At 42.1% G+C, this 18167-nt stretch overlaps 1 protein-coding gene across 1 annotated transcript; it reads right to left on the bottom strand.

Moving 5' to 3' along the window:
• Positions 1 to 770: 770 nt before the first annotated feature.
• cited4a (Cbp/p300-interacting transactivator, with Glu/Asp-rich carboxy-terminal domain, 4a) lies at positions 771 to 6476 on the bottom strand. Its single transcript, XM_062409535.1, is given in 4 exon segments — positions 771 to 3991; positions 6292 to 6341; positions 6344 to 6418; positions 6420 to 6476. Coding segments are annotated over 4 exon segments (945 nt in total). The 5' UTR covers positions 6462 to 6476; the 3' UTR covers positions 771 to 3213.
• Between the last annotated feature and the right edge of the window lie 11691 nt (positions 6477 to 18167).

Raw genomic sequence — 18167 nt, 5'->3', positions numbered from 1 at the left:
TTTATAGCGATACTGGATTTTTTAAGTTGATACTGATATTGATATGTGAGCCAAGAATAATGTTTTTACATAAACAGAAGATTGCTGTTGGGGGATTATTTGTTCTTCTCACAACCCTTTGAAAGCTGTGACTGATCGCACAAACATTCATCACAGTTGGATCCTGTCGCTGGTTTGCCCTGCTGCATGTTTTAGATTTCAAAGATCCATTAAAGCCGGCTCAAGGACAAAATGTTGCCTTGATGAGTAACATCATGTGAAGCAGCACTTCTATTCCAGTTATCCGAATATGGCTTTACAGCACAGCTCATGAAAATTTTAGAATTAATGAATTGAAATAGAATTCATGTTACACAAGTCTCCCCCGAGTTATTTGTTACAGAACGGCGCAACGTTTTCGTTACGCTCTCGTTCCCATGGTTTTCCACAGTTAATGTTCACATTTTCCAGATAAACTGTATAACACACAGTGAACTAAAAACAAAGTTAGGTTCACCTTCTTGTTGACAGTGTGTTGACTCACCACTATTTAGGATTTGTTGTTTGTACTTTGCTCTTGTGTTTGCTGATCGCTTTTTATGTGGAGAAAACAGACAACAGAATAAGCCTGAGGCAACGAGGACAAATCAACCTGATCTCAAAGCCCTTGGGCTTTAAATGACTAACACAAGGAGTTTACCACAACATGACAATATAATCTATGAATCCAGTCCATGTGTCATAACGTGCTGTGCATTGACGGTGGTTGGGAGTCACTGACATACAAAGAGTTGTTTCTTTAAATAAATATTTTATTTGAAAATAAATACATTTTCTTAAAATAGAATCAATAACATTACAAAAGCTTTGGGGGAATGGGAAAGGGGAGAGGAGGGGTTACCCAAATAAATGATGTGTAATTTTGGAACAAGGAGTACAATCTCACACGTTTATCTACCATCTTAAGACAAGTTCCCACAAAGTATTGTACTGTACATTCTCAGCTGCTCTGTGGGAAAGTGGTGTCATCCCTCACGCTTGCTTTAACATGCAGTCTACTTGGTCTTAAAGCTTCACACCCCTGCACCCAGAAACATTGGTTTACTGTATCTACATACTTGTTTGTAAATTGTTTAGGATATAATCTCTTGTCAACACATCAAAACCAGCCACTGATTAACATTTACAAATGACAGTGTTTTTTTTTTAAGTACCTTAAATGCATCTAGATCAACTTCACCTCTAGTCTACAGTACAAAGATACAATACACAAGAAGGCTGCGCTTTTGGATATAGCAGGGTTCAGAGGCCACTGTCTCGCTAAGGCCAAAAGGGTTTCCGTTTGAACTGCGAGGCTGCAAGCTCTTTTGGGCTGCAGTTTGCCAGGCAGCAAGTAACAGAGCGGGAACTCGCTGGCACTTGTCTGCCTCTATAGCAGCGTTTCAATGCCCATTGTTTGACTGGAGAGCGAGGGAGATGGCAGATCTCCAGAGAGACAGGGACAGCAGCACAGTTGTATTGGAACAGATTAACACAGTGCACCAGCGCAGCCCTGACCCCTCCGACAGCGCCGCAAATAGCATTAGGAGTGCAGGAAGTTCTCCCTCAGCTGGCCTGCAGTGGCAAAAGGAGCAGCCTTGACAAAAAAACGAATTACCAATTGCGCAAAAAAAAATGGAGAGAAAAGCGCCACGGAACACGTTGGTTTTATAATTATTGAGTCGCTGGAGAATGTGCAATTCGACCTCAATTAAGACAAGCGTGTGAGAACATGTAATTGAAATCTAATCAGTAGAAAAGCAGCAGAGTAAGCTAATCTATGGCAAAAACAACAACTTTGCACACTTTGTGCTCCTCGCTCTTCCTGCCTAGTGAAATCAATGCCACAGGTAGCGTCAGCTTTAAATAATGAGTACACTAAGTGCTGCCGGGGAGCGCAGCGTCCACATGTTGTGTCCACACACCGAAACCTCTCTCCCCTCTTCACCGAGCAGCCTCAAATCAGCTTCAGCGTACCGGCCGGTGGTTTAGGGAGGACAAAGCCATTTGGTGGGTTTTAAATACCTCACTGCACGGACACAACACAGGCCCGCACACAAATAACACACAAATGCAAATCCCGCAATCGCACACCTTTTTTTGCCCTTCCTGTTTGAGAAAAAAAATATCACTTCTCAGACCTGTGACCAACAGCTTCTGATAGTGTTTTTTTGTGTTTGGCTTTTCTTGGATCTTGCACTAGGCCACGGGAATGTTGTATAAATATCTCTCTCCATTCCCAACTGTACTTGCAGTTCTACTAATTAGTAACCCAAGGTTTGCTTGCAGTGAGGAGCTAAATGTCAGAGCCATTTTCCACCCAAAAAAATGCTGAGTTTAAACCAACACTCTAAGCAACACGCTACTTTGCCAATGATTCACTCACAGTTCAATAGCATGGAACAGATGTGATACATTTGATGATAGCAGTTTTTTTTTTTTTGAGTCAGGTGGATGAAACTGAAAGCTGAAATAATGTATTTAGCAAGTTTCACCCATCCAATCTGAGAAAAGCCTTGTCACGTCTCTCGGAAATGCTTCACAAAACAACTCACTCTCCTGCTCTTTAAGGAAATGTATAGGGTTTCGTTTTTTTGTAGGAACTCTGTTTTGAAGAGCCAGCCTTCAATACACACACAAACTCCAAATCATTCTTGACTCCAAATCCCTTCATCCTTGTATGAACAAATTAGAGGTCGAACTTTTATAAATTTGTAAAATGTCTGCTACTTGTAGAAGGTGTAATGAGATTTCAAATACATTTGGAGATGTCACAGAATCTTGCAGACCCAGGTGGACAGTCTTCCCAGGTTTTCTTCCCCACTTGTGTAAGTTAAGCTTACAATTATCCCAAAGCCTATGCACTGCAGGCGCAAGTGCTGAGGGGCAGATGGGGGCAGCCAGAGCCCGCTGCATCCGGATGCATCGTTAGGGCTAAATACAGCAGATCTTACTGGCACCAGCTCAAAGAAGTGAAACCTGGTGCGTTTGCTGCGTTTTCTCTCATCCCATGTCTTCGTCAACTTGCAGGCAAAGTCAGTGTGAAGGTGTGCTCAACGCTGTCATGTACACAGACACAGATACACCCGAACAGAACAGAGAGATTGTCTTCTCTCGCTGTGCTACTGTGGCCACTCAGTCATTCTTTGGGGTGTCCAGTCCAAATAAATCAAACCCGGCTTCAGGCCGCTTGACTCAACAGCTCACCGTGCTCGGCTGCTGTTTGCACACAAAGTCCGAAATGAAGTCAAACTCATTCTGTCCAAGGAAGAGCTCGGGCAGCTCCTGAACGCGATCCAACCCAAACTCCAGCACCAGTGAAGTCAGGACCTCCTCGTCAATCAGATCCATGTCCATGCCATTCTGCGCCAAAGGGCCGCCAATGTGCTGCATGCCCGATAGCTGGGCCTGACCCATCCGGTACTGTGCACCATTGGGCATGTGGTGTCCGTTGACTGAGCTGAGCGGGTGTCCATGATATTGAGTGTTGAGTTTCTGCAGGTGCATGCTCGCCATGAGCTGCTGGGAGGTGAGGTTACCAGGGATGTACTGCTGAGCGTGGCCACCCTGCTGATGCTGCTGCTGCTGCGGCTGCTGCTGCTGTTGCTGCTGCTGCTGCTGCTGCTGCTGCTGCTGCTGCTGCTGGGGGTGCATGTGGTGGTGGTGGTGCTGCTGCTGTGGCTGTGGCCCCTGCCCATTGTACATCATGTTTCCAGACATCATCTGGTGGTGGTGGTTGGCCATCGGAGCGCCGTTCACAGGCCCGCCCATCCCTCCAGGTCCCACCATGCCTGACCTCTGTCTCATGGCAGCCTCCATGTTGTTCTGAGGGTTCCTGCTGTAGTGCATCACTTGGCCATTGGGCAGACTGCGCAGGCCAGGCTGTCCATTGTGCTGTGGAGGTCCATTCATGCCCATCCGGAAGCTGTGGCTCATGGGCATCATCATGTGATCGGCCATGGGTGCTCTGTCACTATAGAAATTTATTAAAATAGAAGACATTACATTAGACTTAAAATGCTGCACCTAGTCATTACAGCCTAAATAAGATTTAAATATATGCAATTTACAGGGTTAAACCACCAAAGAAGTTCAGTTTACTCTTTCTGAGACGGAGGGAACTTTCCAAAGGGATGGTTTCTATATCTTAAGATGAAGTCACAATTTCTATGTATTTATTTCCTCTCAAGATATGCAGGAATAAAACATGGTCAAAGTGTACTTTCACGTCAAGACAGTTGAGCATGAATAGTAAAGACATGCAGCGTCAGCAAAGTTGTGTTATCCTTATTCAAAATGTCGAGTTTTTCCCACCCAGCTATAGACTACTGCAACAGGACACTTCAACTAAGTAGAGCAGGGACATCCGCTTAAATAAGACTGACTCATCTGCAACTGGTGCTGTGTTTCATGTCAGCGCATTGGCCTGACACTTGCAGATTGCTGGGTAGTTAGCAGTGGTTCAACTACAGCGGTTTCTTCCTCTCAAAATCATAAAGTGGTGTCAACAGACATACAACATGAGCTCAAATCAGTTTGTCAGCAATACACGGGCGGCTGTCGTTACCAAAGACAACAAAGGACCCATTTATTGTGCAACACCGACAGCTGCTTACAAAACAGACGTTGTTCCGATTGTACTTTCTACTTCAGATGGAGGAGCACGCGCGCAGTCGGTGCTCTTGAAGCGTCGTGGCCACACAAACAAATGTGACACAACCGATTGGAAGGGACAGGACGTCCACACGGTGCCTCATGCACCCCGGATGACGAAAGCACCATCAGCATAACACAAGTTAACACTGTCTAATCAGAGCAAACAATGATCTGATGATTCAATTCTTTACATTTTCCGCACTTATCTCTAAACCCCACATACCAAAACATATTCCATAACAAGTAATTATCCTGATGACGTCCTCTCATCCAAGATGATGTCATCAGCATTATCTCAGACTGGGCTTGATACTTGGTTTGTGTCTGTGCGTGTGTGAGTGTTAACAAATTACACAACGTCTGCCTTACAAACAGCATGACCGAGGTTAACAATTACCTCAGTCCAGGAAGCATGGAGGGTTAAACAAAAATAAAATCATCCAGCTTCAATATGTGAGATGTGGGATCCAGTGTTTTTAGAGCTTCAGCCACTCAAGCTCTAAAAAGTCAGTACATCTCAGTCTCAGCTGCTCCCATCTAAACTGTTGTTGCTTTAATATGTTTCTGCTGAGTCTCACAATTATATAGTAGCGTTTTCCAAAATCGCTTTGCTGCCCTTTAAAACCATTTAAAAAAAAACACTATCAACAAGCAGTGGACTGTGGAAACTACTCTTCTCTTTCGGAAGCTTCTCCCTCAATAAAAGGGACTCATGTCAAAGCTCCAAAATTACACCATCAGTAAATTACCACTGAATAACACACGACATGGGAGGGCAGCAATACCCTTGCAGCCAAAAGGACGCAGAGGAATGCTTCTCCAGACCGCACACACACCTCCCCCCCAACCCCCCCCCCCCCCCTGTCCTTTAACACACATCCACCTAACTCTGTCTGCACACAGTCATTACAAAAGATCTTCAATTAAGATTGCCCACAGATGACCAACAGAAACGAGCCCATGCTGACGCTGTAATTTGCTGACAAGGTTATTGGCCTGTTAAAAATGGATAACATTATTTTTTTATAAGCTGCCCCTGAATGGGGGTGATCATAAAAAAAACGCATCCACAGCGAGGCACCCAATGACTGTGTCTCTGAAAAGCGAAGATACGTCGGGCTATTAAAGTAAAAGCCTTCCCCACCAAAAAAAATAACTGCTGCTGCCCCTGGCTGCTTGTGGACATACAGCCCTGTTAGTGCCGATAAAACAAGACACTTTCCTCTATAGCCTCAATCCTCCTTAGAATATGCTGCTTCTCTGCTACTCACTACGGGCTACCGCAGTCCTGGTTTATCAATCAGACAAATGTCACTTTGTGAATTCACAGTCTGAGGCACTAACTGCTGGCATTATTACACAAGCATGTTTCACCCTTTTTTCTTAATCTTAATGGAATGTGCGCGCGGGGGCTGTTTCGCGTTGTTCGATGCCATGGAACCACAAAACCCCATTCTGACACGAAGCAAGTCAACGCACTGTGTGTCAAGGTGAACGAGATGGATAGATGTTCCTTTCGAAGCGCGTTGCCGGGTTCGTGTTTTTTATTCATTCGGTCTGCAAAGGGGGGGGGGGGGGTAAAGTACCTGTCTTCGAGCGGCAGAAGAGGACACCTACCCGATGCGTGGAGGCAGAATCCGAGCGGAGAAGTTGGATCGGTGCCGGCGGGGTTTGTTTCTCCAGCTGATGCTCCGGCTACATGCAGCCCTGCTGTGGATTCAAACTCTGCGGCGTCTCGACCAGTGAGAGGAGTTTGTTTTCTGGTTCAACTGAGGGATTATATACATGTATAAAGCACACACAGTGAGAGCGAGAGAGAGAGAGAGAGAGAGAGAGGGAGGGAGGAATACACAGAGAGAGAGAGAGAGATAGAGAGAGAGAGAGGAGGAGCTACCGGCCTCTCCGTCTCCTTTGTTGCCATTGGTCCTTCCCCCTTAATCACTGAGCAAAGAAACGCTCACGAACTACCTCCACTGATCCAGCGGAGCAGCAGCACAATGCGTGTGTTTGTGTGTGTGTGCGCGCGCTTGGTGTGTGTGTGCGCGTGTGCGCGTGTGCATGCAGGAGAGATTTCACCGCCGCCTGCCTTCATTACCCTTACACTATTATCCCTAATGATCCCTACTCTCTTAACTGAAAGCTTTCTGTTTAAAGAGCAGCAGGGAGGGATCCTTCAGTCCTGCAGCATGAGCCACTTCTGCTGCAGAGAACAAACCTTTGTGATAGGGCGTTTGCCTGCACACAGCCACACACTGCATGTGGAGCTGTTTGGAATACATGCTGCTGGATGGATCTGTGTAATTATATATGTAGGAAGACATGCAGCTGTAGGCTATTAGACATACCCTAAAAAAAAATAAGAAGTCTCCCACATAGCAGGATTGTGCCGGCCCAGATTTAACCCCATATTGCCACACGGCCCTCATGCCGCATGGAATTATGGCGCTTGGGCGCTCCACTCCTATCTGCCGGATCTGGGCCACAAGAAAGCCATAGCAATACCACAAGTCAACCAAAGGTGGCTGGAATTTGTTTTGTGCATGGATCGCTTTAGGTTCACGTCTAGATTTTTCTTAGAGCACTGCATGTTGAGCAAAAAAGGCCCTCAAATTGTTTTGTGATATTTTTGCCAAATTTGCTATTTTATAAGTGGACAACTTTAGGTTCACATCCATTTTGTCTGGACTACAAGAAGACCAGAGGAGCTGCATCATTACCTGAAGGGGCCCATGTCCGTATGCTATCCGGGCATCTTTCTGTCATTTATGCAACAGTAGATGTTTTAGTAAATATGAGCCATATGTCAACCCTTTCTCCAAAAGTATGTATAATTTGCAACGACCTACATTTTATTGGTAACATACTCTAAAGCAGGTTGGGACAACAGAGAATAGAGTTACGAGCGCATCTAAAGCATAATTATAGCCATAAAATGTGCAATATGTTCATACTGTATATTTGGAAACAATTACAAAAAAAGTATTGCTATATTTCCTCAAACTAAATATCCACTAGTGGCAAGTGTAGCAAGATAACAGATTTTAGTGTTACATTTTTGGCATCTTAAAGCACTCATTTTAGTTCCATAGACTATATATAAAAATGGATGACGTTAATTCGCTCCCTCCCACCATCCAGAAATGACGTTCCCACCGATTTATTATTATTATTATTATTATTATTAGTATTATTATAATATTTTTGTGGGCAGCTAACAACATCTGGCATTTCATTCAATTGTTATGGTCAAAATGATCAGATTTGCTTTCTAAAGCTGCTGCTGTAAATGGAATAGAGGGCAGAGAAACATTGAGCATCTAGTGTGAAGGTAATCATAAATGTATGCAGGTCAGGTACAGTGTTATGGGAAACCTTATGTAACAAAGACTGCCTGGGCAGCTGACACACAAACTGTATCTCACTGCAGATTAGAGTACATGCCCTTAAATGTCATTTCTAAGGTCCTCCATGAGATAAAAAATGTGGATTACTTGAAAAATGTCTTATATCATTATTGCATGTAACACTGTGAATAAATGTGGTTTTCAACCTGGCTAAAGAATGAAGACCCAGTGGGTCCTGGACCTTTAATGTTCCAAAGCATGATTTTAGTAAGTGAAACAAACAAGATGAAATTACAATTTAATGTCAATTTACATACATGGATCACTTTGTAGCCTTTCACAATTAAAAACAGCATTTTTACCATCACTGTTTTCCCTAAGCATTTGTCATGGTTATCTGTTTTCAGCTAAGGCTGATGCCCAACTGAGGATAATCGGACCGATTTTAGACCCCATTCTCCCCTTCGTGGGGGTGCTTCCACCTGGAGGTCACTCTGTGCTGATTATGTGCCCAAATAATCCTGAAGTGTGGGGTTTATAAAATAATCTCAATGCTAACGATTGAGTCAAAGCCTCCCTGAGGCAGGAGAGGAGAGGGAGAGAACAATCTAACTGGGAAGCTTCACCAACCAGATGTTGCGTACTTGTACATGCAGCCGTGACTACAAAATAAAACACTGTTTTAAAACACTGTTTTATTTTGTAGTTCGGATCTTCCTCGTGTGTCTCAGTTCAGTTTTCTTCCTGTATTTCTCCTCCAGATTTGAATTGTTTGCCCCCCCCAGATAGGTTTCCCCTGCTTGTCCTGTGTCACCTGTTTACAGTTTGATGTTAATTCAAATTGTATCTAAAGTCGACTCCTCAGTTCAGTCTTTGTCGAGTCGTCTGCTTTGTCGAGTCGTCTGCTTTGTCTAGTCGTCTGCTTTGTCGAGTTGTCTGCCTTGTAGCTGCCTACTTGTTTTTGTCCACCCGTTTATTCAGTGCTGTGCCCGCTCCTCATTTGTTTTATTTATTATCAATAAATTCTTCACATTTTTTGGCAGAATAGGCTGGCCTGCCCCCCCCATACCCCTTGATGGCATGAAATGGTTCAAAGATAAAAGCAATAAATACGTGAATATGCAATGCATAATACATACAAACCATGTGTTGTAAATTGGCTGGCTTTGTTTGTTATTTAGACACACTTAGCAAGCTAGCTATTATGCTGACAGTGCTAACAGGCTGATCTGCAGTGGGTAGGCGATTTGGTTAAGCAGGTAGATCAGTGGTTCTATTTACTAGCAGGTTTTGAACTATTTTGAGCAACGAAACTACAACTACAATGTAGACACCAGGTTTTGAAAAGGTTTTTAAACCATGACAATGTTGTGTAAGAAATTACTTAACACTTGCTGTATGCCTACATGTCTTCAATCTATCTAAAACTGTCTTTAAAGAGAATTTTGGAAAATAAAATGTGATATTCATTGTCAGTTTATCCGGTGAAATCCCAATTCGCCTACTGCAATTTAGCTGGCGATCGCCATGGGCATTGGGAGGTGCCAAGGCAATGTTTGCCTGTAATTTGCAAATTATTTATTTGATGCAACTTGCATTGGTTAAAACTACTGGGGAGGGAAATGTTATCTTGTCTCTTATAAACATGATTGCATGTTAAAGACACAATTCCTTGTTCCTTTCAGCATGATTACAATCAAACCATCTTCATGGAGCTCCAGAGTGAGCACAAGCCAGCCAGTCCTTTTGTCTCGCCCCCTCCCCCCCCCCCCCCCCCCCCCTGTGTGGACAGAGTCAGGCCCCACAGCAGGAGCTTGGTATGTATTCCTGTTGACATACACACACCCTCCACTGCAGAGGAATGTGTCCTATTTTTGGGCCCCTAAAGTCAGCCAGACTTCCAGCCTCCCTCTTCTGCTTGATCCACTTGACCATTGTTTTGTTTCTTCTCCTCATATGTGTTTTGAGCCACAGCCACAATCTCCTCCATTTATTTAAACGGAGCTGTTGTTCTCAGCTGTTGTTTTGATGAGTACATTGCTTGAGTCAGGCTTTGGTTGTTGACTCTGCCAAACACAGTTGAACTTGATGATTTCACAAGGCTCAGACTTTCAGTGTTGAAATTTAACTTTACTCCACCAATGTTTGTAACATTGTGGATTATAGTTCCAGTTAAGATTAGCAGTTGACATAGACAATATTATCAGATTATACAATGTCATGCATTTTTATAGATTAAAGTATCCAGCAGTATAAAAGTTCAAGGCAGGAGCTTTGGATGGAGCGTTAATCATTAGGGGCTGGGACCAGATTCTTCAGCAGTATAAAATGTTCTAATTAGAATCGCATTGTTTTCTTGCATTTTAGGGCTACACACATTCTTTACTGGGGAAGGAGGGAAGGGTTTGGATTTAATTTGTTATCCAACATATATTATCAACTGAAAATAAGATGACGATGACAGAGTTTAAAACAATATTATCTGGTTAAGTTAACTACTTCACACCATGTTTTCTTGGCTCAGCATGAGATTATGTTTCTGCTTCAGCCTCAACCCCTACTTTAATTTATTTCTCTATTTGACAGGGACAGTGGATTTTAACAACGTTTCTGAAAATATGCCAGAGTTAGTCATAGAGGCACATTTTTATCTAGAGTACCTGGGCACTCAATAAAAGCGCAGACGTTAAGAATAAAACATTGAAAATACAAACAACTATAAAAGCAGTGACAAATATAAAGTCATTAACAGGGCCTGCCTAACATGAGAGCAAAAGCAACAGCTGTTAAAACACACAGACAGAGCAGTGGTTACTGGTTGACTGAAGATTATTAACATTTATAACATTGCTATCTTGATCACCGGACTGATGTTTGAGTACTTATTGTCAAACCCCTTAAAATGGAGAACTATTCGTAGCTCAGAAAATACCTGTATTTGCTTGGTTTAATTACATAGAGATAAATGGGTAGCCTTTTGCTCCTCTCATGTCATTGCAGTGATTACAAAGCCAGTAGTAGTTCAACCCCCTTGAAAACCTAGCATTGTGGTTAACCATTTTGTCTACTAATGTTTCTGAAATGCTTTTTACTATATTAGTCGAAATTGTCTTCAAGTCCCGATAGCCATCAATAAATAAAGTCACCTGAGGCTTACACCACAGAAGAAGAGGCAATAGTCAGAAGTTAGCGAGTGAGTCACAGAAAAATTGGCTACTGGTAGTTGTCGGCCGTAGCTTTCAAGGTTTAGCTAGTTTGGGCACTTTTCCAGGATTATCTACCCTATCTACCTACCCTACCCAAACACTGTTTGAGTGATCTTAGCGAGATGTATATACTAGTGAGCATTACAGATTAAAAAAAAATGATCTAACTCATAATCCCATGTGAAACCATGACTTATTACTTCAGTATTTTTTCCTTCAATTTTACAAACTACACAAAGGGACTGAAAGGCTAATTTTGTCTTTGCTCACAACTAGGTCACTTTTTCCCCCTGTTGTGAGATGTAATGCTAACCTAACTGTAGCCTAATTGTAACCATCCAGACATGAGAGTGGTATCAGTCTTTTCATCTAACTCTCATATACGTTTATTCATTTAGGGGGACTAACTATCCTAGGAAAGCAGATTATTCACCTGTGCACCACTCTGCTGAACACTGTCAAGTGCTGTTGGACACGGCTGCTTTATAAAGCGATGACCCATCAGGCTGCTCAGCTTGTTTGACCTCATGTGCTCGTCTCAGAGTTATGTGCTGGTCTGAGTGAGACAGGAAACGTCTTCTGACATTTAACCAATGAAAGTGCTACTCTTGGTTATTGATCATATGCTCCATCTAGACTATATCATGACTCAGTGGTACAACTTATTAATCCCCCTCAGCCTTTAGCCAACAAGTGCTATTGAGTGTATATTGCTGTACCTTAGACTGTGTAATGACCACAGCTTGTATGCAAAGGCAGGAGGACGGATTGGATGTAATTTGTTTGTGTGCAGCAGCTCGAACAAAGGCACCAACAGCACTCTTTCTCTTTCCCTCGGCATGTTTGTTTCTTTTCATCAAGCCTGCTCTTTTTCTTGTCTACTGCCCGCCCCCACCCCCTCGAACCGTATACATCCAGGTTTCATATTACTCACTGCTTCTTGTTTCCTGTTGTTCCCACCGGCGCTGCACCCCCACTTACCCATCCCCCCACCCCTGCCAATACACGCCGACTGTCTCTTATGTCTACGCTTATTCCAATAAGGGAATGTATTGTCACAACGTGGTGAATGCAGTTTCTCACAAAAGGTAATTATTGCCAGGAGAAGGGCAGAAGCGCACATGAGGTAATCACAACAGACGACTGCTCGAGGTGCAGCTCCCTCTCTGCCACTTGCCCTCATCCAGAGACAGAATACTGCAAAATAGATTTGTAAAAAGGTCATTGGAATAAATTGTCTCTTAGGTAGAGTAAAGTGTGTCGGATTTATGACATTTGTTATAATTAAGAAGATTTCCATTTTTACAAGAAGAATGAAATGCATCTGTAAAGAAATATTTTTCAGCAGCAAAAAATGAAATTGAATGGCAAATCTGTTACTAGCTGCTCAGCACTAATTGGTGTGTTGACTTGGTGTGATGATGTTGCAAAGCAGCACAGTGTAAACACACAACCTACACACCTAATTAAGAAGTAAGTCCTCTAAAAAAAAAATCCTTAGATTAATATGTGGATATGACTTCATTGCTCAGATGCTTTTTCAGTCTCACTTCTGCTCCATTTTGTGTTGTTGTCATATCATATCACATAATGTGATGCAACAGCACAAGCATTGTGAGGCAAGAGCAAAACACAGACTATTGAAAAACTGAAAAGTTTGAAAGAGGTTTCATGACGCACAAGATTTGGGAGCAGGGGTTATTCTCCCAGAAAAATCCTCAAACTCTTTTTAACACTCAGTCATGATACACAAGCTGAATTTACATCCTCCCTTCCAATTTATATTTACAGTTGCAAATATCCACATTCCAAACCAGCCTTTGAAGTCTTCTATTGTCTTTATATCTATCTCTACCATTCAAATCACGACATACATTAAATACAATACACAATTTATCAATATAGTCACAAAGACAAAAACAGCTGGCAACAAGAATGACGAAGGGCTCAACGAGGAGAGCTGAACAATAGAAGCGCATCAACTAAACACAAGATTTTCAACTTGAATAATTTTTTAATCAAGACCTGAAGTGTGTTTCCTGAATTTTTTGGGAGATGTGTAGTTGTGGTGGCTTTTATCATCATGTTTAGACTGCTGTGATGCATTAGTCAGTGATCAGGTTAATATTTTTGGACCTTGTGAGATACAGATGAATGCAGTAGTACCGATGTCAATGAAAAACTGCCTCCTTTGGATCCTTCCTTCAAGGGTGGTTGAATAGATTTGTCATATTAGGTTGTATTATTATTCTGATAACGACTAGGGCATTTAGTAATATATGACTGTGCAGAGCTGAATTAGTGCCACACTAACGGAGCTGAGTCCTGTTGTGTCCCCTGCTTCTCATCTGCCACGCTTACAGCTCATGTTGATCTTTTTTCACATTTGTCTCACGTGAAAGAAACGCTACAAAAGACACATGACATGATTTGGCAAATCAGCAGAGCCCTCTAGAAGACATTCTGTTGGTTTGTGAACGTAGGTAGAGCGAAAATCAAATGACCTCTATGATGCGCTTAGAAATTACTGACGTCTTTGAGAGTGATCATTGCATAAAATGATCAGGGTGCCTATAGCTATGCCCCTTTGATGGCTCCACCAGTACCCATTGACTGAACCTCAGGAACATGGTAACCTCTTTTCATCTGTCTAATTTATGTACTCAAGGTTTCTTTCAGCACATACTAACGTAACAGATAAACAACTAGACACAGATTATGGTTTCATATAATATACTCAAGCTTTATCGACAGATTTTGACAGGGGATTCGTTATTTGGATTGCAGACATTTAATTCGCTTTTTTAAGTTTTGCTGTATTTGTTACATTAATTGACAACATTTTGTGGGATGAAGTGTCTTTGATTTAGCATTTCCTAGGGGTTGCTGCTGGAGTTATATGCCTGGCCATCAGCAGACAGCCTTTCTGACTTCATCCAGCGCTTCACCAGGTCGTGTGACTTTAAAACATCGTGGGAGTGAGCCGGCTGCTGTAAGATCGCACAGTTTCTCCCCTCCAGCTGCAGCACCTTGGGGCAACACAACTCCGCCCTGATTGGCCCATGGCTTCACTGACATGTGTCTTATGTTTTCAATCTAAGAATTCACATGCGTTTTCTGCTATGTATCCATAAATGTAAGATGTTGCAAGCCAAACCCATCTTTCTGTATCTTAAAAAAAAGGTAATATGTATGTATATTTATATCATATGAACATATGATTGTATGAAGCTAAATGACCACTGGGAGTGTATCTGTTTGTTATAATTTTTTAATACAGAGGAAACTTCATTGTTTGTTGTATTCTTTGTTAAAAAACACAGCGATTTTCTAAACATCCATTTGATCTGCAGTGGAAAAAAACAACGCTGCGAGATCGATCATTGTTCTCGTCTCACTGATGCTGAGAGAAGTAGAAAGTGTACAACTTGATGTCTGTATTTTTTTACTCCATACCCTTCAGCCAATCACGTCGGCTGATCAGGACAGCCGCAGTCAGACCAGGTCACCTGTTGTTTCCCTCGTGTGTCTCATTTTGTGCTGCTCTCTTTTTTTCAATAGAGGCTTTAGTTCTGTAAGGCTGACCTTTTTTTCTGAGTCCCAAATGATTGTCACAATAACTTACATTTATTTTTCTTTGTGGTAATATGAAAACAAAGAAACAGACAACCGCACAATTGCTACCTGGTCATTCACTGACAGGCTTTATTACAACAACCTGAGAGCATGGTTCAAAGACCATATTTAGAGCATGTGCAAATCCACTTTTGCTTGTTAACAGTGAAAAACAAGGTTGTAGCACAAGGTGCATAGTTCAAAATGGCTGTATTTAGTTTCTTTATTACTCACATGGGTATCTTGGTGGTAACATGCAAGAAATCCATTTGCCTGATATCAAGAGAGAACATTTCTCTGCAGAGGAAATGGTTTCACTTTGCACTCGAAGCAGATCATCTGTGTGAAAAAGGCAGAGTGTAAGTGTTGTGTACCCACCTTGTTATATTACTATCTGCTGCCTCAAGATAACAATGTGCCTCACCACACCTCATTTTAAGACCAACATGCTGGTGGGGGCTCAGATGGGCACAAGTAAATTTGCTTTCTAAACAATGATGGAGCTTAATGAGAAAATGACAACTATATGAGTCCGAGACCTGTAAAATAGGACTTTAGTCTCCTAAATAACAGGTTGAATATTGTTCTGACATTTAAGGGATAGTTCGTCAAGAAATGAAAATTCAGCGAGCCAAGTAACTCCCCATAAGCCTCAGCATAGTTTTGTGATCATTTGGTGGAGGCTTAGCTTCTCTTGGCCTCTTATCAGCACTTCTTATAGTGGTGTGTTACTAGCATGGCTGAAAAGTATACCCAACAAAGATTTTATGAAGCTAAGCATTTTTAAATGTGCATTTTTTAGCAATCATTCAAAATCATATTTAACTACCATTGAATACAATGTGATAAAACAATACATGCAACTAACTAAATAACTATATAAATATAACCAGATTTTAAGTGCATTGAAACCAGTCAGGTCTGCAGCTTATAAACTATATAAAGGATTAAACTGCATTATACCCATCGTATAAGCAGTGGACAAACTACACAGTGTGATCCGGTCTAATGACCGTTCAGTTCACTCCCGTTTTTTGTTCGACAATAGCAGGGGCCTCCTCTCCTCTCTTCTTTCCCTCCTCCTATACAACCCAGGAGGGAGGGGCGTCCCACCTGCTGCTCCAGGTTGTAGAAACAGGAGCATATGTTGTTTTATTAGTCGGTGTTTATGTGTGTGCACGTCCGCTCATGCATGTGAGCTCGAGGTGCTGTTTCTGCACTAATGTCGGTGTTTGCGTGGGAGGGGGAGGAGGGGGGGGCAGCTCTCAAATTCCTGGGTCTCTTGGTGTGAGCTGTGCTGTGCTCCAGCGGTTCCATTTGGCCAACAACACCCCTCCCCACTCCCCAACCCCTCTAACCCCCATTAGGCAACATTTACAATTCCTGCCTGCTAAGATCAGGTCTGATCCAGTTAACTCTTTGCTCATTATCCTCTACACACTGAAGCTGCAGTTAAACACAGAGAGGGTGCAGCTAATATAAACTACACAATGCCACTGTTCACAAAGCTGCAACAGGAAACTGGTGCAACAGTGGTTTCTCTTCCAGATGACTTCCCCTTTCAGAGTAAGAAACTGAGAAATCTTGATTTTCAGTTATTTCACCAGACACTGAGGATAAAAATGTTACAAAACTCTCATCTCATCTCGAATTTCTTAAACACTTTTAGTCTTATATTTGTTTTGCCATATGCTGCCATTCAAATATGAAAAAAAAGCTTTTCTCCCCCACATGCCTTCAGAGATGCCCACCAATGCAGGAAATTCTGGTTAAATTTGTCCTTATTTAGAGATAGTTCCTTTGAAAGAAAAATAGAGGAGTTTTCTTTGTGGAGCACAGTTCTGTTGGAGACGATCCAGGGCAAGCTGGATTATCAAGATAAAACTGACACTTTGTATATTTGCTTGCATTTAAGTAAACCTGTTAGCTCTCTTTTCAGCCTCGGGGCAGATTGACAAATGTGAGTTGCACCCTTAGGTGCACCACTGTTGACTTGTGATGGTGCCAATTGGAGAAACATTTGCAAGAGCTAAAGGGCTCACATACAAGTATGTCAAACGTATGTGTTTGTGTGAGAAAGGTGTCAAAGTGAACAACAGGAAATTATCTCAAGTAGCACAACACACCTTGCTTGTTGTAAATATGATAATTCGTCATGCACAACAGAAATGTCATTCATAATCGGAATAGAAATATCGTTTCTCCTTTCAGATTCGTCAGGCTCTTTCATAGTCATGTGTATATGCAGCTTGGTTTGTCACTGGCTTTCGACATGTAACAATGTGTGAGATGTGAGAGAGGGCAAGTTTTGCTGCGACTGCCAAGAAGCTGGATGAAAGGAAAGGCCGGTCACTAGGGAGGCACCGTCTACCTCCAACAGTAAATCTTTCAGTTAAAAGAAAGAAAGACTGATTAACCGTCAGTGTGTCCACTGCCATGTTTGTTACGAGGTGTGAAAATGTTAGTGAGTACCGAGGAAAGTTTTCACCAGTCACTGCTGACTGATGCATATAAGGCTCTGGTCTTGAGAGATTCCACACCAAGACGTCGCTCCGAGCCAGAGCCGTGGATCAGAGTTTCTGAGGGTGCCACAGCAACCCCCACCCACAGGCAGCTAGTGTTTACTGTCATTATAAGTAACGTTGTATTTTACCCAACTCTACAGGTCCCTGTCACCCATGATATCCTCTGTTTTAACTCATGTGCAAGAATTCCCTATGAAAAATAATAAAAATCTGAATCTTGCTGATATTTTTGAACAACGCACGTTTTTTTTATTATATTTTGTTGCAATATTATTTATTATTTACTTATATCACTATCATGTGAATCAACTGAGCTTGCTAACCAAAATGCTAACTAGCTGTTAAAAAGAAGCTGTTAAAACTTCCTGCAAACGGCACCAGCCTGTTGCAGAAATAACCTCAGGAAGTGTTTATGTGTATTTAAATTTGACATATTGAACAATTCTAAGGAGTGTTGAATGACATTGATCTGGCTCAGTGGCTATACCTCTAATGCCAGCTTATTACCAAGGAGTCTGTTAAGAGTCTGACCAAAGAAACACCTTGAGCACATGGAGGTATAAGGTATACGAATAAAACATATTATTTTAGCTTTTTACATTTACCCATGTAAACACTATATGAAGAAAATATTTGTTAAATGTAGCTGCAGGTTTTGATTGATTTGATGCAACATCAACCCACATACCAACTAATTGTGTCTTTCCATCATTATATTCTGAGGCTGGCATAGTGAAATGAATGATAAGGGGCCATGTCAAACTGTCCATATATCATTTTCTACTATGGATTCGATTTTACAC

Source organism: Platichthys flesus, chromosome 17, assembly GCF_949316205.1.
Source record: "Platichthys flesus chromosome 17, fPlaFle2.1, whole genome shotgun sequence".
NCBI classification, from domain to species: Eukaryota; Metazoa; Chordata; class Actinopteri; order Pleuronectiformes; family Pleuronectidae; genus Platichthys; species Platichthys flesus.
This window is presented reverse-complemented; position numbering and strand designations above follow the sequence as displayed.